The sequence below is a fragment of the Chlorocebus sabaeus genome, chromosome 3, assembly GCF_047675955.1.
Source record: "Chlorocebus sabaeus isolate Y175 chromosome 3, mChlSab1.0.hap1, whole genome shotgun sequence".
Lineage (NCBI taxonomy): Eukaryota > Metazoa > Chordata > Mammalia > Primates > Cercopithecidae > Chlorocebus > Chlorocebus sabaeus.
In genome coordinates, this window is record NC_132906.1 from 55802321 (window position 1) to 55826809 (window position 24489).

The 24489-nt window shown below is 37.9% G+C and overlaps 1 protein-coding gene across 6 annotated transcripts in view; it reads right to left on the reverse strand.

Annotated features, from left to right (window-relative positions):
- The window catches only part of KLF12 (KLF transcription factor 12), a 460616-nt gene that overhangs the window by 14034 nt on the left and 422093 nt on the right, over positions 1–24489 (reverse strand). For all 6 annotated transcript variants that reach the window (XM_038007736.2, XM_073014388.1, XM_073014391.1 and 3 more), the window contains one exon: positions 15353–15510. In XM_038007736.2, the coding sequence (XP_037863664.1) occupies positions 15353–15510 (158 nt within the window). The remainder of the gene's footprint in view (positions 1–15352; positions 15511–24489) is intronic.

Sequence of the window (24489 nt, forward strand, 5' to 3'; positions counted from 1 at the left end):
AATATATATATATATAAAAATTAAAAAGAAAAAATAATAAAGAAATAAAAATTTATAAGCTACTTGGGGCTAAGTAACTAATGAAGACATACAATAAGGAATGCAAACCTTCCCTATGGGGGGAGGGGGAAGAAAGTATACCAGAAAACAGCAAATTCAATTATCTAAGTGATAAAATTATCCTTATAAAAACAGGTACTTTTATGATCCCCCCACAAATCTTATGCATAATATTCTTTGCTCCCATTGCCCCATTAATGAAACTGGAATTTAAGCATTCTCTCACCATGCCTGAAAAAAAAAGAAAACAAGATCTTCAACTCTCTCCTCAAAATTAGAGGCTGATATATGGGGGTAGGGGAAGAGAAGATGGCTACTGTGCCCAGCCAGAGAGCTCAAAAGAGACCTATGTTTTCATTATATGCACCCAGTGCCTAGTATTTCATTTAAAAAAAAAAACCGGAAAGAAAGTCTGTAAGTGCTCTCCTTAGACTAGTCAAATTTTAGAAATGGATACCAAAAATTTGAGTAGCTACTGCATTGTGTTTTAACGGCACACTGTATCTTACGCTTGTGCTTTGAAGCAATTTAAAGCGCACAATCTTATAAACACATTAAGAAAGCAGAAACTAACTTCATGATGAGAGTAAAAAACTAATTAGAATGATAATTAAGTTTGTAAGATATCCAGTAGTATGTGTAAATGAGCCCTGAAAGGATATAATAAAGAACAGAATTGTCCTTTTTGTCTTCTTTCCTTTAAAAACTTGCTAGAAAATAGAAAGCTAAATTTAATTTTAAAAAAGTCAGCAGCAGGGACAGAATGGTGAATTTTCCATGAAAATGTTTCTATGGAAAGAGTTGGCTGGGACAATAAATGGAGTCAGACCCCTACCAGGGCCTGGGCGGCTGCTGCTGCACCTGGGCGACTCTGCATCAGGTTGAACAATGGTGATCAGAAACTTGATTTCTATTAATTTCTTTAGAAATAATGCATTTCCCTTAAATTCATTTAAATTAGAATTCCTCAAATTACGTGAATTCTGCAACACACATAAGAGGAATGTGCTAATGTGTTATTCAAAACTGTTTTCTCTGGAAATAAGCTAAAAATAAAAATAGCCTACCTACCTTCTTTGCTCCTTTTGTCTAACTCACAAGTACACAGTTAATCCCTTTTGACAAGAGTCTTTAAAAATGTGTTTAATATTTTTCTGAATAATCTAAAGTTTTGACTTCACTTTGATTTGATCATCTTTGATTTTGGTTTCTTGTATTAAATCTATGAAATAGCAAACTTACAGAAAAAGGTATTGTGCATTTCTTTGCCAATAAATCTTAATTTTTTCTTAAGTTGAGATATTACATTTTTGATGTAAAGAAAAAAATCAAAGGACACTAGTTGGGTAGCAGGTGTCTAGCTGGGTGATCCCATGCCAGTGCTTGGTGTATAGTTTATTAACTTCTAGGTCTTCAATTCTGAAGGGATGGTCTCTATGTCCCATGATAAATCCTTAGGCCGTTTCCAGCTTTTGTATTTTTAAAAAAAGAGTATGACCATTTTCAGCACAATCTGTGCTTCTCCAGTTCTGTGAAAAACCTGGACTAAAGTAGAAAAATTTCTGAAAAAGAAACAAGTTAACCAACACTAATAAGAAGCGCATCTATTTTTTAAAGTGAAATAGTCCTCTAAATGTTAAAAAAACACAACATACCAAAAAAAAAAAAAAAAAAAAAAAAAAGGGTGAGGGAGGTGTGGTTGTTATTGTTCATCCTAAAAACTCTTTAACTCCAGTGCGGAGTTCATGTTAAATACAACTATGTATGCATATGCAGCATATAAAAATGTAGGTATTATATAAATAGAATAAGTGTTCTGGGAAAATAAAAACTCACATCAGGTTTTTTTTCTTCCTTGAAATAACTAACTGATTTGTTATGAAAACGACTGTCTCTTTCAATTTTGGTTAAAGAAAAGGATTAAGAGTCACTAAGTGCATTTCCATGACATTTACCCAGCAGAAGGCAGAATAAAGTCTAAAGAAAACACCAGGTATTGAATGAATTCCCAAAACCCACCAAACAAAAATAACTTTTTCAGGTACCTCCCATTTCACCATCTGAAATGCTGAAAGGTAAATGTGTACTGAGACAAAAGACAGGTGCCCTTTCATATTAAAATGACATGTGAGCAACGCACATAAGAGGAATGTGCAGTTTGAAAAAGCCTGTGTTAAACAAAACACCCATATTCTCATCAGCCTCTCTATTATTTTCTCAAGCAACTGAAAAGGAACACCTTTTGCAACAGGAAGCACAGGCATTTTCTTAGGTTCAGAAGTGCATTTCTGAAACGTGTCCCTGTTTAACTTTTATAAAGTTACGGGGCCCCAGACACTGACAAATGAGCTTCATTACATTCAAGGCTCAACGTATTTGCTGTGACAATCTGTTTCACTTGAGGAATGGTATTTGCATATGAGGAAAAAAACCAGAATCAAGATTCCTATCTTGTCTTCTGGTTTCTGTTACATTAGTTCATGAAAGTTCACAGAATTTAGATCTGGAAGGAAATTAGGTACTTTCAAGACGAGGAAACTGAAACCTAGAGGCCAGGAAAGAGCTGAGATTACAAGGCTCCTGACTTGTCTACAGATAGACCAGGCGGCTATACCTCTTCATAGGTTAAGGCAGCATAAAATACCACAGGTTTTGAAATCTGAAAGAGCACACAGCCATATGCAGGCTTAGTCACCTATATGAAATCGATCCAAGGCCAAAAAATTAAGCTTTCTGAAAGCTTCCCAGTTTCCTCATCTGTAAAATAGGAACACCATTTACTCCTACAGCACTGTTGTGAAACTCAAAAATACACACACTACATACCTGGCAAATAGTACCCACTCAGTAAAGGATATTTTATATTTACAAAATTCAAGGTATATCTGTTTTTATAAAGAAATATAAATAATATAAAGTTAAAAATAGATCCTGTTTGCTGTTTTTTTCAGCAATTAATTATGGTTTTGGGGTACGTGGACGCCAATCCTTATGCTGATTTTCTTAACATTTTAAACTATAAAGCCACTTTATAGGCCAAGCAGACCAATCTATTATATAATATCCATTTGGTCCTGTCAATTCAATCAAATAAGTAATCAATATGCCAGTCTCCATTCTACTGAATTGCCTGGATTGAATTAATTGACTATCTTTTTCATTAGGTATTATGAAGACCAAGTGGGTTCCTTCTTTCCTCCTCTAAATAATACTGCATATTCTCTAATAAGTATCGTTGATAAAAATTATATTTGCTTAAGCATATAGTACTTTCCATGTACCATATTTTGCTCTAAGAGCTTTATGGATGTTACCTCATTTAATTTGGACAACTTCTTAATGAAGTCGTTACAATAACTAACCCCACTTCATCCAGTGTCATCACCCAGTTAGCAGGTGTCTCAATTACCACTCACCCTGCCTCTCAACATTTTAAATTAGTGCTGTCATAAACCAGGATATCTGGTCAGAATTGGGCATGGAGACTGCAAATGTGAGCTACTACTCACAGGACAGGCAATGGTATTAACAAAAACAGGCTAGCCCTTCTCACTCAGAAATCCAATATCAATGAACTAAAATATCCCACATTAAAAGTGAACTTCAGTGTAAGTAAAAAGTTCAAGGTCAAAAGACAATATTTTATTTGGCTGTTCTGAGTTTCCATTTCTATGTAGTGACCTTTCTTTTCCTATGTGACTGGTTACTTTTTCCTCTGTTTCTTTTGCAGAGACCTCTTCCTTTACCTGTCACATAAATGTTTCCCAAGATTTTGACTTAAGTTCTAACCTGGCAGATGTTCCTCTTGGCTCATACAGCTTCCAATACAACCTATAAGGGAAAGGCTCCTAAGTAGCTATACCTCAGTCTCTCTCCTAAGTGCCAGAGAGGGAGACAGGACATTTCCAATTGGCGGTCTGAAAGCATCTTCAACACGACCAAAACTTCCCAGCATTTACCACCTAAACATGTTCCTCTTCTGGTTTTGCTATCTGGAAAAATGATAACTCCATCTACTCAGGTACAAAATCATCAATGTCTCCAGTTGGAGAGATTTCTGGGACTCTTCCCTCTGTGTGATTCCCTGCCTGCCCTGCTCTAATAATTACATCTGCCAGTTCTGCCTTCCAAAATCTATCCAGCAGTCTTCCCAGTTTATCCCCACAGTGGTGGTCTACCTTGCTTTAGGTCCTTTCCACCTTTTACCAAGACCAGTTTCTAATGATTCTGTTTCTCTGTCTTGCCTCCTAGGCACACCAATTTATTGTCCATGCTGTACATAAAGAAAACTTTTTGAAAGATAATCTGATCATGCCACTTGGCCCCATAGTACCCCGAGACACTCTCTTCCCACCACACTGTGATTGAAGGTTTTCCTCTCTGTCCCACTCAGCAGTGCCACACTGAGGATGGCTTTGAGCCTTCTCACCACTGTATCTCCAGGGACTAACACATTAGTGCTGTGTGCTAATAAAGACTTATTGATCAAACGAGTGAAACTGCTTTAATTTAAATACTTTGTTCTTTTAAAAATAGAACATAGGAGAGTCAACAAAAGAGTAATCTATTTTTGTGAGACAAAGAGAATATACTGTTTACATTCTATCTATTCTATAATGTTTTCTTGTCTAATGAATTAGAATACATACTTTTGAAAAGAAAAATATATTTGTGAGGTATCATTTAACACTAGTGCCACTTGCAGTTCTAGTCTGCAAACAAATATTTTGTTTTAAACCTCTAAAATTAGTAACATGTGACTGAGCCTTGCATTTTGTTGCTCAAATGAGCATTATTTTAACATTTAAAATATATTTCTTACAATTCTATTATTCTTGGTTATGGAGATTTTTAATTGAATTATCACAAGCATTATGAATCAACATTTTATTTATTTATTTATTTATTTATTTATTTATGAGATGGGAGTCTTGCTCTGTCACCTAGGCTGGAGCACAGTGGAATGATCTCAGCTCACTGCAATCTCTGCCTCCCAGGTTGAAGCGAGTCTCTTGCCTCAGACTCCCGAGTAGCTGGTACTACAGGGGTATGCCACCACGCCCAGATAATTTCTGTAATTTTAGTAGAGATGGATTTTGCTATGTTGGCCAGGCTGTTCTAGAAGTCCTGACCTCAGGTGATCCTCCCACCTCAGCCTCCCAAAATGCTGGGATTACAGGTGTAAGCCAATGTGCCCAACCCTATTTTTACATATTCTTTAATGATGAATTTATATTCTATCAAAATACAATTTCTTATTGTCTTTAATAATTCCATTAAAACCACAAATTTTATATTAGTAGCAATTAATTTTACCATTTAGGATAAGATGACCAACACTCAAATCCAGTTATTCTTAGGCAGAACGAGAGAAAGTAGAAAGACTGAAGATACTATATTCCATACCTTTTATATGACCCAGCTTTGATGGATGTACGGATAAAATAAAGCCAGAAGCAAAGGAAGGAGAATGATGTCACGAAGACACTATAAAGATCCCATGGAGGCCGAGCGCGGTGGCTCACGCCTGTAATCCCAGCACTTTGGGAGGTCAAGGCAGGTGAATCACGAAGTCATGAGATCGAGACCATCCTGTCCAACATGGTGAAACCCCATCTCTACTAAAAATACAAAAATTAGCTGGGCGTGGTGGCAAGCACCTGTAGTCCCAGCCACTTGGGAGGCTGAGGCAGGAGAATCGCTTGAACCCAGGAGGCGGAGGTTGCAGTGAGCCGAGATCATGCCACTGTACTCCTCCAGCTTGGCGACAGAGCGAGACTCCATCTCAGAAAAAAAAAAAAAAAAATCCCATGGCATATTTAACTTTGTACCATCATTGATAATTTATGTGCTAACAAACAGAATTATGAAACACAACTCATTTAGTAATTTATTTATTTAAATGAGGTAACAATGGATAGGTTTAGAAGTCTTTTCTAAACATAGGAAAAAAGATCAACTTTTTTCAAATAAAAATAATAATTGATAGGTTTGGAAGTCTTTTCTAAATATAGGAAAAAAGATCAACTTATTTTTTAAATAAAAATAAGGTAAAACTTTTAAAACAAAATTTGATCAACTATGTACAGAATGGTTGTCTACATTCTAATCATTGGAAATCTTAAGCATATGTCTCTAAACAGTAAATCTCCATGATAGGTTAAAATGACTCCCTTCCCCATTAACGAAAATAAGTGCTACACCTGCAAAACATTTTGTTACCAATCCAAATTTTTTGTTTTCCTTGTTGGAGGTGGCACTGAAACATGCTTGCCTGCACAGGCAGGTGATGCTTGCTGCATCCCCCTAGTCAGGACGAATGACCCCTTCAGTGCTGCTGTAGCAACTGGCATAGAGCTCACTCGAGACTTTCCTATTCCGTATTATTTTACATGCTGGATATGTGTGAATGAGGCCGTCTCTCCCACCAGATTTAGGACTCCTTGCTGTCTTCATTTGTACATGACACCATTACATTCAAAGAGCTGTGTGCCAAACAAGCACTCCAGAGCAGTCTATTTAATTTTATTTAATGATTAATGCTTTTGGCCCACATCTTCTCACTGGCTTCTAACAAAATTTTAGTAGATTACGGAGAGAGACCAGCCTATGTTAATTAAAGCCTTAACAACAGATTAAAGTCTCTTGCTCTCTCATTACTTTACCATCCCTGAAGGGTCGATGCTGAACGGGTAGGTACTGCTGGGTAGACATGCATAGGAGCATCGTTCCAGTGAAGAGAGAAGGCTCGTAGGTTATCAGCAAACTAGTCTGAGACCAGATGTAAGGACAAGCATAGGTTTGAGAGAAACCAGAGTTTCAACCCCAGCTCTACTGCTTTCCTAATACCTGCCCGTGTTCACGTGCCCTAATCTTGCTCCCTTCCAGGGAGACGTGTGATGAGAATATGTAAGGCACTAGAAGAGCTATGTTTGTGTTCAAAGGTAAAAAAGAAAACCTGAGAATAATTCACACGAGTAGTCTGTCTAAGTTCACCAGTCAGTTAGGGGCCAAAGACAGATTGAAACTTTTGTCTCTGGACTTCAAGTTCGGTGATATTTCTATTATATTTCCTTATATCTCAGCAGTTACCAATATAGCTCATATTCACGAGCTATTTGATCAGGACTTACAAACAACTTATAGGGAGAGGATTTTTTCCTTGAAAAATGTCAGTGTGCTCTTAAATGATTTATTATCTTGGCATCACTAAGCCCTATGCTTTATCTAACAAGGAACCTAGATGGGGGGGGGTCTGAAATGGAACTTTATGTGGAATGAGTTATTTAATTAATGAATACAGATGTGAAGTCATGAACAGCAGCACTCACTGATCTGAAGTTAAGACCTAGCAACCACAAGCACCTGCGAACAAAAGGCCACCAGGATGCACAGCTGTCACAAAGCCCCTGATTTTCTTTGTAGGAATATCCTCAAACCACTTCAGAATCTCATCCAGTAAATGAAGATGAAGATTCAAATTAGAAGCGAGAAATACAGGAATAGCAGCAAGAAATGATGAGACAAGTAAGAAAGTGAGAAAGGACAGAATTTGCAATCATTTAGGATCACTGTGTGGAGGGGCGTGTGTACATATGCGTATGTGCATTCCAAATACGTAATCAAATATAATTAATGGAATAAATATGTTATAGTATTTGATATTAATTACAGAGGCTTCATTCATCAAGAGAAAAAATATGAAATAATGTGTGGTTTCATAAAGGTTGGGAAGAACATACTCTGGAAACCATTAAATCATAACTGCTTAATATTTTTAAGTCTCTATATGAATAAACTTCCTTTGTGTACAAAATTCAGATATGAATAATTCCTAAGAAACATGACTACCTTAAGTTTACTAATTTTTAAGGTCATAGGTATATGGTTTTCATATATGAATTAAAATGAGTATTCTACGGGATTACTTACAGAGCCTCACAAATTTATTAGAGAACAGTATGTCAATTGGGGATTGAAAGTATTTCCAGATTCATTTGAAACAGACTATTTTTACATATTGCAATTCCTTTGCAAAAAAATCTGATTTTATCTTTATTTTGCCTTTTTAAAACTTCATCATTAAATTGTAATATTCTGCAGAACACTGATAATGTCAGTGTCATTGTTCCATTTTAATGTCATGTCATATATACCGTGAGAGTTCTAGTTTCTTCTTTTCAGACCCTCTGCTAGACTAGACCCAACATCTGGTTCTGGTGCACCATCTAGTGGCTGTAGGAATCACTGATGCCTGAATGTTACTTGCTTGTACTGCATTGTAGAAATTACTAGATCATTTATGTTTTAGAAAATAGTGAGAATTCTAAATAGCAAAACCAAATTCACAAAATTATTTTCTTCTAAAATTCAAATGCTAATCAGTTAATAAGCAATAGAATTCTTAATGTGAGGGAATCCATAGTGCATAATTGTTTCGTACAGCACATATTTAAATGACCATATTAATTTAAATGGCAGTGCATACTCATTTAAGTACTAATATTTATTTTTGAATATGAATATTTTTTAAGATACTCTGTAAACTGCTTCACGCACAGAGACCCACAATTGAGACAGTGGATATAATTTCCCTGCTGACAATAATGTGTATGTGACGGCTGAGATACAGTTTTTCCTTTTTAACATGCCTTAAATGATTAAGCACAAGCAGGTCATTAAAAAATACCTGGTCACATCTTCATGTTATTATCTAAACTGTACATTCATGAAAATATACTTATTTTTAATTTAGAAAGGCACTCCTCAGCATTTCTTTTACTACTCTAAATTCTTTGCTAATATCTAGAAAATGTTCCTCTTTCAAATACCTACAAATATGTTTAAGTTACTAAGTTGTAAATAAAAAGATGACTTATTAGGTACTTACATGGTACAGAAAGATCAAGCATTAAAGGCAAAATTAACTATCTCAAAGGAAGTTTCTCACTGATACTTACTCCCCTCCCATAGCGTGCATGGCTCTCGTAAGTCAACTGTTATAATCCCAAACTCCAAATGAATTGTGTTGGTCACACACAAGTAACTTACTCAATATGCCTGAAGCAAAGGAAAGGCTAAGAAGATATTTACTAAGAGCATGCAAACCAACCTGATTCCCTAGAGAACTAGTTTTGATTTCACTTTGAACGCTGTTATAAAATCTTATACATAATTATAAATCAGAAGTCAGGATGGGCTCATTCTGAACTAGTTACAGAAAATCAACAGAATTTCACTTTCTTTCTTTTTTAAAATAATGTTATTTGACTGATAATAGTTCAAGGAAGCCATGCTTGCACATAGTAACTATCTCTCTGCTAAGTGGATGAATGGATTTGACATATCTTGGTTTTGGGCAGGTATTTCACATGGACATTTAGATGTAACTGTGAGGCAGAGAAATGTGAGCTGGAAACAGGAGAGCTAGGTGGATTTTGGCTACTGTTTAAAGAACTAAGACCTATTTGAATGGAGGCCTCTCGGATCATGTCTTAGGGTTTTTCCTTGAACGCATCCCATTCAATACATTCATTAATTACCTGGCATAGATGAAGAAGCTGAAACAGACAGCAAAAATAATAAAAGCAAAGTGGGTGGAGAGAACTTTCAAGTCATTTCAATTTACTAGAATAATGGGCCCAAATCAAGAAAATGAATATAGAATAATTATTTCTTAGACTTGAAAAAGTATGTGCAACCCTCAGAATAATGATTCTGTCCTGTATTTCCAGCCTGTGCCTCAACACTTTCAGTGATAGGGAACACACTACTTACAAGCAAAGCCATCATTAAGGGACGGCAACCACACATAAAACATTGCATGCTTAGGTTTAAAAGAAATCTATTATAGGTACAAGGGTTAGACAAGATACAGTTGTCAGCAGTTTTTGATTTAGATAACCTAGTAGAGAGAGTAAACTGCTAAAAAACATAACACCATTTTTGCATACACAGGCATATCTTGTTTCCCTGCACTTCACTTTTTTGCATTTCGAAGGTATTGTGTGTGTGTTTACAAATTAAAGTTTTGTGGCAATCCTAGTCGAGCAAGTCTACCGGTGCCATTTTCCCAACAGCATGTGCTCACTTTGCATCTTTGTGTCACACTTGGGTAACTGTCGCAATATTTCAAACTTTTAAATTATTAGTATATTTTTTATGGTGATCTGTGATCAGTGACTTTTGATGTTTCTACTGTAATTGTTTTGGGGTTCCATGAACTGTACCCAAGATGGCGAACTCAATGGATAAATGTTGTGTGTGTTGTGACTTAATTACTGACCAGCTGCTACCCCATCTCACTCCCTCTTTGAGCCCCCCTATTCCTTGAGACAAAACAATATTGAAATCAGGCAAGTTAGTAACCCTACAATAACCTCTAAGTGTTCAAGTGAAAGGAAAAGTCATACATCTTCACTTTAAATCAAAAGCTATAAATGATTATGCTTAGCAAGTCAGGCATGTCGGAAGCTGAGACAGGCTGGAAGCTAGGCCTCTTGAGCCAGTTAGCCAAGTTGTGAAAGCAAAGGAAAAGTTCCAGAAGGAAATTAAAACATTATTCCAGCTAACACACAAATGATAAGAAAGCAAAACAGTTTTATTGCTGATTTGGAGAAAGTTTGAGTGGTCTGGATAGAAGATCAAACCAGTTACAATATCCCCCAAAGCTAAAGCTTAATCCAGAGCAAGGGCTTAACTCTTCAATTCTTCAAAGCTGAGAGAGGTAAGAAAGCTGCAGAAGGAAAGCTGGAAGCTAGCGAAGGTTGGTTCATGAGGTTTAAGGACAGAAGCTTTCTCCGTAACATATAAGTGCAAGTTGTAGCAGCAAGTGCTGGTGTAGAAGCTGTAGCAAGTTATCCAGAAGATCAAGCTAAGATCACTGATGAAGGTAGCCATACTAACCTACAGATTTTCAATGTAGATGATATACCCTCCTATTGAAAGATGTCATGTAGGACTTTCCGAGCTAGAGACGAGAAGTCAATGCCTAGCTTTAAAGCTTCAAAGGACACACTGACTCTTGTTAGGGACTAATGGAGCTAGTAACGTTCAGCTGAAGCCAAGGCTCATATACCATTCTGAAAATCCTAGGGCCCTTAAAGAATTATGCTAAATCGAATGCTAAATCTGCTTATGCTGTATAAATGTAACAACAAAGCTTGGATTTTACAGCATGGTTTACTGAATGTTTTAAGCCCACTGTTGAGGCCTACTGCTCAGAAAAAAAGATTCCTTGAAAAATATTACTGCTCATTGACAATGCACCTGGTCACCCTAGAGCTCTGATGAGATGTACAAGGAGATGGATGTTGTTTTCCTGCCTGCTAACACAACATGCATTCTTCAGCCCATGGATCAAGGAGTCACTTTGACTTTTAGTCTTATCATTTAAGAAATATATTTCATAAGACTATAGCTCCATAGCTAGTGATTCCTCTTGTGAATCCGGGCAAATTAAATTAAAAAACCCCTGGAGAGGATTCACCATTCTAGATGCCATTATGAACATTTGTGATTCATGATAAGTCAAAAATCAACATGAATAGGAATGTGGAAGTAGTTGATTCAATCCTCATTGATGACTTTGAGGGATTCAAGGCTTCTAAGGAGGAAGGAATTGCAGATGTGGTGGAAACAGCAGGAGAATTAGAATTAGAAGTGGAGCCAGGTGTAGTGGCTCACGCCTGTAATCCCAGTGCTTTGGGAGGCTGAGGCAGGTGGATCACCTGAGGTCGGGAGTTCGAGACCAGCCTGACCAACGTGGAGAAACTCTGTCTCTACTAAAAATATAAAATTAGCCAGGTGTGGTGGCACATGCCTGTAATCCTAGCTACTTGGGAGGCTGAGGCAGGAGAATCGCTTGAAACTGGGAGGCGAAGGCTGTGGTGAGCCGAGATTGCACCATTGCACTCCAGCCTGGGCAATGAGAGGGAAACTCTGTTGCAAAAAAAAAAAAAAAAAAAAAAAAAAAGAATTAGAAGTGGAGCCTGAAGATGTGACTACATTCCTGCAATCTCATGATAAAACTTGAATGAATGAGGAACTGCTTCTTATGGATGAACAAAAAAAGTGATTCTTGAAATGGAATGTATTCCCAGTGAAGATGCTGTCAACACTGTTGAAATGACAATGAAGGATTTAGAAGATTATATAAACTTGGTTGATAAAGAAGCATCGGAAGATTGACTGCAATTTAGAAAGAAGTTCTATGGTGGGTAAAATGTTATGAAACAGCATCACATGCTACAGGGAAATCTATGAAAGAAGAGTCCACTGATGTGGCAAACTTCATTGTTGTCTTAAGGAATTTCCACAGCCACTCCAACCTTTAGCAACTACCACCCTGATCAGTCAGCAGCCATCAACCCAGAGGCAAGACCCTCCACTAGCCAAAAGATTATGACTCTAAAGGCTCGGATGACTGTTAGTACTTGTTAGCAACAAGGTGCTTTTTAATTAAGATATATACTTTTTTAAGACAATGCTATTGCACACTTGAGTACAGTGTAAACATAACTTTTAAATGTAATAGGGAAACAAAAAAATTGTGTGACTTGCTTTCTTGTGATACTTACTTCATTGGGGTGGTCTGGAACTGAACCCACAATATCTCTGAGGTACACCTGTATTAAGAGAAGTCCATTCACAGGATGTGTTCCCTCAATTTGTGGTATAAAAAGTTAAAAAGACACAATGATCAGCTGGAGTGAACCTATGAAGACACGGCTGAGAAAACTGGAGGTGTTTGATCTGGAGAATTAAGATGTGAGTTGGTTCATGACAGTGAGAGGAACACCAGGGCCAATGAGTGAAAATTATAGCATTATCATTAGAGTCATTCTGTTCAACCAGAAGATTCTAAGACCTAAACAGCACCGTAAGAGGCTACTGGACATTGTAAGAGAAAACTCTGCCTTCAGATTGTGTTGCAGAAGAATATGCGGCCACTCAGGGCACTTAAGGAGAGTTGCTTAAACTACTAATGTGGAAACAGTAGTCAGCCAGAAGTGCAAAAAATATAATAACAGCTACAACCATCTGGTTGTTAAGAACAAATTTTTAAAAATACACATAAGTATGCAGAAAACTGCATAGCAGTGACTCGCTCTCTGTGAAATATGACACGCAAGGGGTTCCCCCTAATTAGGAAACACTAGACTGTAACATATAAAGTTCATTCTGACCCTTAGAGTCTGTGATTTCATTGTATTAATAGCCAAGCTAATGAATTCTGCTTCAGCATAGCATTCAAGGTTCAGATTGTTCTGAATTACAATGCATAAATGATGTCTCCTCTGCTCTCATGGTATATGTTAGAATCTGTAAGATGCAATCCTATACTGCCATGGAGTTAAATCCTTTAATAGTACCTGATTAAAAATTTTCCTCTCTTTCACTGTTCATCACTTGGGTAAGAGAAGTAGAGGTGTCTGTGTGAAAATGAGGCTAATATGTATTCCAGAAAGCTCAAAGAGAATAGGAATAACTCAAAATATGTGATGAATCATTGTAGAAAGTAATTTTTTTTAAAAAACAGAAATGCTCCTATAAAGTCAGTAATATGGCCTAATCATACTTCCTGCCATGATCTGTGCTCACTATCTACTGGTAGGATGGAATATACTTTTTTTTTTTTTTTTTTGAGATGGAATCTCACTCTGTTGTCCAGTCTGGAGAGCAGTGGTGTGATCTTGGCTCACTGCAAGCTCCGCCTCCCGGGTTCACACCATTCTCCTGCCTCAGCCTCCTGAGTAGCTGGGACTACAGGCGCCCACCACCATGCCTGGCTAATTTTTTTTGTATTTTAGTAGAGACGGGGTTTCACCATGTTAGCCAGGATGGTCTCGATCTCCTGACCTCGTGATCCACCCGTCTCGGCCTCCCAAAGTGCTAGGATTACAGGCGTGAGCCACCGCACCCGGACAGGTTGGAATATACTTATTCAATTTCCATGTCTTCACACTCATTCTTTGCCTTAATGATAAAGAAACTGACTTAAAAGTAGAGCCTCACAAACAGATAAAAACCTCTCGTTGGGAAGCTCAGAATCATAGAGAAGGAAGAATCTAGAATAAGTAAAATAGGGAGTCTGGGTACAGTGGCTCACACCTGTAATCCCAGAATTCTGAAAGGCCAAGGTGGAAGGACCACTTGAGCCCAGGAGTTTAAGACCAGCCTGGCTAACATAGTGAGACCCTGTCTCTAATTAAGTAGGAAAGGGAAAAGAATAGGGAGCAGAGAGGTAACATGGGCTAAACGGAAAAGGATGCTAATTTCAATTATTTTGATACCTAAGCTGTGAGGCAGTTTACAGAGTACAGTTATTTTCACATGTCTGAGATGGGAATCTGTTACATGTGAAGCCTCCAGTCAGTGACAGATACTGTCAAGGAAAGACACTGGACTGGACTTGCTTGCTATGAGCCATGTTTTACCGAGAATGTGTGCGTGAGTTTCCCTGCTCTATCGGCTTCTTTGGGCTTCACACAGTCCAGTCACCACTCTTCTTAGAAGAGGTGGTGGAATTGTGGCGCCCTCTTCCAATCTTCAGTCTTTTGCCAGGGCCTTGCACTAGAGGCATCCAGGAGGAACTGGAAGTTCAGGAAGCCAGAGGATGCCACCTGAGGGACACAGAAGGCAGAGGATGGGGTGGGCAGGGGCTAAGTGCAGAGTCACCAGTTCATTTCCTAGATGGATAGGGGAACAGTGGCAAAGGTAGTGAGTAAATTATGGTATCAATTTCCTTTTCTGAAAACTGTCAATACTAAAACTCCTCTCCCTATATAAAAAAATACCAGTGCAAATTAAATGGAGTTATGCCTGAATGTTTGTAAAAACTTCCCACAATGCTACGTATCTGTCATTTTTTATTTTCCAGTTGCTTACCTATTTGCTATTTGGGAGAGAGTTTTGAGGAGAGAAAAAAGCACGATCTAAAGGAATGGATAAAATACTAACTTTAAGAGAGAATAATTTTGTTCAGCTTCCTCTTTTATGTACCACGTGGACATTTTTTAAAACTGATAGACTATATAATGATTAAGTGGTGATGCTGATTATGAGAAAGACTACTAAATCACTGTGTTCCCAGCATTCTAAAAGCTCAAATACTTCATTGGTTTCTCCAGTTTCTCTCTTTCTCGAGAGAGAGAATACACTCCGCCTAGAAGGAGGGAACCGGATTTGAGAGGTACACAGGCTGAATGAGTACGAAAGGCTCCTGAGGTAAGTGGCCGGCGCTTTATGGACTCCCAGTGGCTCACAGGTGAGAAGCCCTGCAGAGCGGTACCTGTATGTGTCCTCCGGTGAGCCTTCAGGTGAGAACTTTTTGTGTACACTTTGTTGCATCCCTCAAAATCACATCTGTGGATACGCCGTTTTCTGGAGTCTGGGGATTCAGACCGTCTCTGGCGTCTTGTGCTCTCAATACTAAATGGTGAAATTGAACTGGAAAAAGAAAAAGTGGAGTTACATGGTGAGATGCACAGCACCCCGTTTTGGCTCTAGTGGCATGGGAACATTGTCTCAGACACTACAGCTTCACAGACTCAAGGCCACACGACCATCGTTCTTGCTACCACTCTCTTGGGCAGATCTTACTTTTTGAATCCTGAAAGGCAGGCAGCGTGAGTTCTTTCTGGCAAAACACTCCAAGGGAGAGAAAGACATGCTTCAAACGACAATAATAAAAACTGAAAAAAAACGAAAGCAGTGGTCGGTGAGTATTTCCTCATGATCAGAAGAAACAATCTGGTAGGGGTAAATTACCATCTCACGGTTTTGAATTTCTGAATATCCTGATAGAGAAGATTATAAGAAGCCTTGCTACAGACAAATGAATGACAAAATGATACATTTAATAAGTCACAAGAAGGTCTGCACTGCATGTGACAACATAGAAACTCCTGTAAAATCACAAGGTACACTTCAAAACAAGTGAGGTCCAGCTGAAAGGAATGACATCAGTAACATGAATCATGACAAGTTATTTCTGTTTGGTGAAACGCACCTGACATTTAACTTTTCTAGTTGGAGTTGCTTTGTGGTGAGGAATAACATGCATTGTCTTTAAGGATTAGCTGTACCACCATTATAAACAAAGTTTTAACTAAGAAATTTGGCCCTGACTTGCATGTTGTTTAATCTGAATGCCCCAGTAGAAAAACAGGATTAGTTTATAATGTCACGTAATTGATTAACATGTACTTTAAAAAATCTTAATCTCTTTCGATTGAGACAGAAATAATGACTCATCTTTTTTAGTTATCCATGACGTTCTTTAAAATGACAGTGACATACAATAAAAAAGCAGTCACTCATATTTCTACTCTACAAAATGTATTACAGTTAATATTTTGATATATTTTCTTCCAGCTTGTTCACATTTTGATGCTTTTAAAAATTAATTTTTATTGGTAAATCACCTCTTTTAAAAGTTGAACATTACTGATAAAGATCAATTCCCCTCTTGTTTTCCACCATGATCCTGGTCCTTTCTCCTCCTTCCAGGGAAAAGCCTCTATCCTGAGTTTTCTTTACCTCTTTCCAATACTTTTAGATTCTGTTTACCTACTCATACCTGCATTTACAGACATTCTTTTTATTGTTTTTTAAGTCATATGAATAATATCATGCTGTTTATATCATTCTGAAAATTGTTTTATTCTTATTTTTTTATTCAACATTTAACATTTGAGATTCATCTGTGTTGATATAAATGCCATAATTCACTTATTTGAAGTGCTATATACTTATAACTTACCAATTTTAAGATCTATTTTTAATATTTTAACCATCTCTAAAATCAGAATGCTTCTTACAATTGATGGCTTATTGTAGTTTTACTGGTGTAATTTTTTTATTAGTGGTACATAAAGTAATGGGGCATTTCACAGTTGATGACTTTTCAACTTAGATCGGGGTCAGTGAACTTTTTCTGTAAAGGGCTAGATAGTAAATATTTTATTTCAACACTGAGGGCCACACAGTCTCATGTTGTAACTAATCAATTCTACAACTGTATCATGAAAGCACCCATAGATTATATAAAAACAAATGAATGTGGTTATGTTCCAATAAAACTTTGTTTACAGAAACAGTGGGATGGCCAGGCACAGTGGTTCAAGCCTGTAATCCCAGCACTTTGGGAAGCTGAGGCAGGAGAACCGCTTGAGTCCAAGAATCTGAGACCAACCTGGGCAAGACGGAGAGACCCTATCTCTACAAAACAAACAAACAAACAAACCAAAAAACAGTGGGCTGTATTCTGTCCATGAGCTGTAGTTTGCCAACTATGCAGTTACATGAAATATGGTGGGAGTCCAGTGAATATTCATTGCCATTTCCCAAGTGATGGACATATAGACTACTTGTAATTTGCACTTTTATATTGCTCCAGTGAATTTTTTTCTGAAAGTCTCTTTCTGCACACAAGTGTCTTAAGATTTCAGCGCACCTTCTCCCTTTTACTAATAAATTAGGCAAACAAAGCTTTATGTTAGGTAAGGTCAAATATAAACAATATTTATCTACCTGTGTCTCAAACAGTTTTATGCAAGATCTACATTAGTAGAACAAAAGAACACATGTTATGTATGGCCAAGCCACCTTTTTCAGCTTTCTTATCAATGCAGATTTGTGATTTTCCACATAATTGACTCACAGTTGCAGGGATTGGGGTCTACCGTGAAAGGAGTCAAAATAGTGTGGCTGGCCTGCCTCACGTAAAACAGCTGTAGTTAGTTACTCCTGACAAGGTATATTTTTATCACTGGGTTTGATTCCTGTGAACAAGTAAGACTGTGTGGTGATAACAGAGCAACAGCAATTCATTTCTGGAATATGTAGTTATGAAAATAAATATTGATCTTGGCACTTCCTTTTTTTTCCTGAAAAAAATGAAGTCATTCATAGTGTTGTACAATGTTTAACATCTTTTAAAAGTGAGAAAATGATAGAATATTTGTTTTCTGCAAGTTATAACTTAAAGTCTATAAGAACACTTTGTTTTGTATATTTTCTACACATGAATATATAGAAGTCTAAATGTAACTATGCATAAACACACACACAGAGGCTTTTGCTGAGTTTCATTGATTTTAGCTATTTATCTTGCTATCTGTATATAAGGAGAAAAGTAAAAAAATAAAAAAAAGAAAAACCAACCAAAAAAACCCTGAAGGCCATGAAATGGCTTCGCTGTGAGTTTTGAATTTACATCAAAATGAAGACAGGTGGATTGTCTATAGGACCTCAGCCCTGGTTTTCCTCATTCTAAAGTGAAATGTGGGCCAGGTGTGGTGGCTCACGCCTGTAATCCCAGCACGTAGGGAAGCCGACGCAGGTGGATTGCTTAGCTCAGGAGCTCAAGACCAGCCTGGGCAACATGGTGAAACCCCGTCTCTACCAAAACATACAAAAATTTGCCGGGCGTGGTGGCTCATGCCTGTAATCCCAGCACTTTGCGAAGCTGACGTAGGTAGATCCCTTGAGCTCAGGAGTTCAAGACCAGCCAGGGTAACACATGGTGAAACCCTGTCTCTACAAAAACATACAAAAATTAGCTGGGTGTGGTGGCATGTGCCTGTACTCCCAGCTGCTTGGGAGGTTGAGGTGAGAAGATTGCTTGAGCCGGGGAGGTAGAGGTTGCAGTGAGCCAAGATCACGCCACCGCACGCCAATCTGGGTGAAAAAGTGAGACCTGTCTCAAAAAAAGAGTTAAGTGAAATGTTTTAGAACATTATGAAGAACAAATACGTAAAGGTATCTGTACAATAAAAATCATTTTTTAAAAGGATATATGCAATGAATAGTTGTACCCAGTAAAGCTGTCTTTGAAATGACATTCAATGGGTCGATTTTCTCCTTGGTTCCCCTTTCTAAATGGCAGAGATATCTTCACATGTCAAAGAATCCTAGCTAAGCTATGCCTTTCGGAACTGCTGATTTGATTTTTTTGTGGAAAGGTAGGAAGGTAAGTGAAGCTGAGGTAACAGCGAACCAGAAGTGCAGAAGAACATGAAGAACACAGGAAGGTGACAGGACAGTCCAAGCTCCTAGAGTGCTGCTGTTGTGCTGGGATCCCCAGCATAAATCCACAGTCAGTGGGCACGGCAAGTGGATGACAACCGTGGACTGGGGTTTGTCTGAGCCAAGTCCATGGCTGGAAAGGTGACAGTCGAGTTGTTGGTACCAAGTAATTTCATATTTCCAGAACCTAGGACATTGTGGGCATTAAAAAAAAAAGTTTGCTAAATAGAATAAATAATGCATTATTAAGCCTGGTATTCCTAATTTTTAATTTTATAATTAATTTATTAATTCTTAATTGGTTAATTAATTCTTACTAGGATACTTTGATTCCAATTCTTCAGACAATGAGCACTCAATTCCACACTACTACACCCATTTCCCTGAGTTTCCTTTTTTTTTTTGAGACAGGGTCTTGCTCTGTCACCTAGACTGGTGGCCTAGGTGGCACAGTCATAGCTCACTGTAATCTTGAACTCCTGGACTCTAGTGATCCTCCCCGTCAGTCTCCCGAGTAGCTAAGATTACAGGTACACGCAACCATGCCTAGCTAACTTTTTAATTTTTTGTAGAGATGGGGTTTTGTTATGCTGCCCAGGCTTATCTTGAACTCCTGGCTTCAAGTGATTCTGCCTCAGTCTCCCCAAGTGCTGGGATTACAGACGTGTTCCACCATGCCTGGCCAAGTTTCATATTTTCAATGCTACACAAAGTGGCTAGTGAATATCTGGGAATCTAGGTAACCATTAAAAATACATGATATAAATGTCTCAATTATTTCCTCTAAGTTCAAGAGCAGTGTGTTCTAAAGTATTGCTTACAATTAAATTTCTCAGTGGGAGGCCACTGATAAATGTGTAGGATGCTGGTGAATGAAATAACAAAAGTCTTTCTTTTGACCCTAACAGGCATTTCGATAAGTTGGAAAAAGTGAGGGAAAGACCCTTACTCCTGGCAATGTTATCTTGCCCCATCTCACTTGGGGGCTGCCCATAAGAAGGGGTGTTAGGTAATAGAACAGCTGGGTGTTTTCACTCTGCCTTACCTATGCTTTCTGAGCAACATGCCCTTTGTTCAGAAGGCACTTGAAGAATCCTCACAGGCATGCAACCTGACTTCTGCGCTTCAAAAACTGGCCTTATTTTAAAGAATGGGAATGTGCAAGTAACTACTGCACACACCAGTAGAGCATTCTTCCAATAATCTTTAGTAATAAGCTTGGTATGATGAAAATGGTTCAGGTAAAACACTTGTTACTGTGTTCCCAAATTCCATACCAAATACATCTGTACAGCCCCAAAGAATAATAACTAAAGGCCCACTTCTTTCCCCAGAAGGTTAGACCATTTAGAGTAGTGAATGAACGCCTGAGGGGGCCTCACTGGTACCACGTTGTAATAATTAGATCCAGAGAGAACAAATGAGTGAATCATGACTTTGGTTGCACAACAGTCCCACTTGGAATGGCAAGTTAAATTAGAATTAAATCCAGAGAGGCTCAAAAAATCACATCCAAGAACAGCTCTATTTAAATGGAAGGTGCCGCATGGCTGCCATGAAAGAAATTAGGGTTAACTGTAATCAGCCGGTAATAAAAGACCATTCGTCATGTGTGACCTTAGCATGATGAGATGTCCTTCACTGAAATTGGAGTTTTCACAGGAGTTAAAAAAAAAAAAAATTAAAAAGGCCAGGACAATCTTTCAAGCCTGGAAAGAAGACATACACATCACAGATTTAAAAACCAGAGCAGAAGGAGCTTTAGTAAATTCACACACTCTATCGCAACAGAATTCCAAGGGGCACAGCTGAGGATAACAGCGGTATTTACAGAATGCTTACTGTGTGTCAGGCACTGACCTAAATGCCTTAACCTTCAGAGCAACCCTCTGAGGTTGACACCACTATCCCTGTACACTGTATCCCTCTTTTACAGATGAGGAAACTGAGGCACAAAGAGGTTAAGGCCAAGGCCAAGACAAAGTCTACGGCTACACCAAAACTCAGACCCGAGTGGCTGATTCCAGAACTTGATCTTAATTACAATGTTATGCTTATTCAGATGAAGATACAGGTATTAAAAACCAACATATGATAAAATGGGAAAAAGCAACAAAATATCTGTAGCATTTAAATTTCTCCTTTAACCCAACTGTATAAAACAACAGCACATATAAGTGTTACTGAATATAGCCTGCGGTGATAAGACATATACTTTCCTCTGGAGAACTGTAAAAAGGTAAACCATTTTATAAGTACTATCAGATGGGCATTCAGTATACTTACTATTAATCTACCAAATAAAGTATTTTCTTTTCTCTCTTTTTATCTTTTTTTAAAAAGAGACAAGGACTCATTCTGTTGCCCAAGCTGCAGTGCAGTGGTATGGTCACAGCTCACTGGAGCCTCAAACTCCTGGGCTCAAACAATCCTTCTGCCTCACCTCCTGGGAGCTAGGACTACAGGTGCATGCTACCATGCCTAGTTAATTTTTTTTTTTTTTGGTAGAGTAAGGGTCTTGTTGTGTTGTCCTGGCCTGTTTTGAACTCCTGGCCTCAAGTGATCCTCCCACTTCGGCCTCCCAGAATGTTGGGATTATAGGTATTAGCCACTATGCCTAGCCAGTACATATTTTCTTAAAGTTGTTATAAACTATATATTTACAAGGGAAATGTTTTTTAAAGGGTGAGTTTGGCAGTGGTATATGATAATATCTTCCTTGCCCATTAATGCCACAAAATTAGTCCCTTCCCTGTCATTCCACTTTATTTACAATTGTACCAAAAATAATTGAGTTGGTTGCATGATAGAATTACCTTAACGGAAATGAGAACATTCAGTTTACAAAGTATATTGTGTACTGTTTCTAAAGTTCAATATTATTTAAAATAAGACACTGAACATCACCTACAGAATTCTGAATTAACTTCTGCCACAAAATACATGTAGGTACAACGACTTCCTTGTTAGTGAATCAAACACCACCCTGGAAATGAATTATCAAGACCATAAGCAGAGCAAGAGTGGATGAGACTTTCAGTTAACCAGGATTTACATAAATCTCAGTAGAACAGATTCTATTCACATGAACAAGCCAGATATCTGCATTACTTTGTAGGCTTTCCCTTAACCAGCAGATGGCTCTCAGAGGCAGGAATCGTCATATGTATCTTCCATACTACAACAGACTCTAGTGCCTGTCAAACCATGTCAATGTCTCTCCTATGATATTAATTAGGGAAAAAGCGCTGTTTAGATCCATTTACTACCAAATCCCTGCAGCTACATTCAGAGGTAGAGCAGATTCACTGGTGTCAAGTTCCTCTTTCACTCCTCTCTGTAGCATTTCACAGAAAACTACTTTTGAACAGATTGAAATTGTAAGATTAGTAGCTGCCACCCTTTTTAGAAGCCGTGACTGAGACACTATATCATGTTCTAATTTGGATTCAATAAAAATGTTTTCACAAAATGTATGAATCAAGAGAAATACATTTGCTAAAATGCGTCAAAAAGCTCAATCTTAGCATCTATTCAAACTAGAGTTTGGCAAGTTTTCCACATGAACAGAATATGTCTAAAATGCATATTTAATTACTGTTTTACTTTAATAAACACAGTCTCCTACTAAACTAATGAAAAGATAATGGTTTACAAAGGAGCCTTTTGGGGGCCCAGGGGTTGCCCTGGGGATGGATTCACAGTATTTCATGATTTTACTTAAACATAACAGCAGCCAGTAAGTATTTTTCCACATCACTTTCTAGACTGTTAAAAAACTGAAAACTATTACAAGCTTTCTGTTCTTTTTGTTTCAACATATTTCAGCAAGCAAGATCATAAGCTCTATTAGGCAAAATGTTTAATCAAAATAGAAAACAATGAATCATTAACAGTTTGCTATGGTTGGCTTTATTATCAAACTTTTATGATGAAATTAGACTACAAGTTGAAAGAGGGCTATTGGCTAACAGAAAAATATCTATTTCAGATATAGTGTATCTATTCAAAATAGCTACTCTTTGGGGAATGTCTTATGCATTGCAAACACTTTACCCCATGAAATCAATTCATAATGTAGGATGAAACGAGGGTTCTGAAACAGGTATGGATTTCTGGATTATACTGGATGTACCCACTGAATGGAAGACACATAACATACTTAAATATTTAGAGGGATTTTCCCACAGCATTTCTTCAGAAAATATCATGGTTTAAATTATGTTTTATGCCAGAAGTTATAGCTTGGTGGATTACATAAACCTTAAAAAAAAACTTTCTAGGTCAGAATAGGATTAATTATTTTAATCTGAATGCCTTAAGGTAAGCCCTGCCCTCCTCATTCTGGCACGGCCCCAACCCATGCCCGATTACTTATGAGAACAGCACTTTATCTTATCTATGTGGCTCTTGAACACATCTGATTTTGGGACTCTCTAGAATCATGCTAAATTTTAAAAATAAGTTATCCTTATTTGACTACAGTTAAACTTTAAGCTACTCAAGAGTGAAGAGTCTTATACATGTCTATTTATGTGGCCAATGAACATGAAAAAAGCTCATCATCATTGGTCATTAGAGAAATGCAAATCAAAACCACAATGATACCATCTCACACCAGTCAGAATGGTGATCATTAAAAAGTCAGGAAACAACAGATGCTGGAGAGGATGTGGAGAAATAGGAACACTTATACACTGTTGGTGGGAGTGTAAATTAGTTCAACCATTGTGGAAGACAGTGTGGTGATTCCTCAAGGATCTAGAACCAGAATTACCATTTGACCCAGCCATCCCATTACTGGGTATATATCCAAAGGATTATATATCATTCTACTATAAAGACACATGCACACATATGTTTATTGCAGCACTATTCACAATAGCAAAGACTTGGAACCAACCCAAATGCCCACCAATGATAGACTGGATAAAGAAAATGTGGCACATATACACCATGGAATATTATGCAGCCATAAAAAAGGATGAGTTCATGTCCTCTCCAGGGACATGGATGAAGCTACAAACCATTATTCTCAGCAAACTAACACAGGAACAGAAAACCAAATACCTCATGTTCTCACTCATAAATGGGAGTTGAACAATGAGAACACATGGACACAGGGAGGGGAACATCACACCTGGGGCCTGTAGCGGGGTGGTGGCTAGGGGAGGGAGAGGATTAGGACACATACCTAATGCATGAGGGGCTTAAAACTTAGATGACGGGTTGATGGGTGCAGCAAACCACCATGGCACCTGTATACCTATGTAACAAACCTGCATGTTCTGCACATGTATCCCAGAATTCAAAAAACAAAACAAAACAAAACAAAAAGACTCTTACACATGTCTGTCTAGAAGCCATTGTTATACAAGGATGCCTGAATGGGTGATG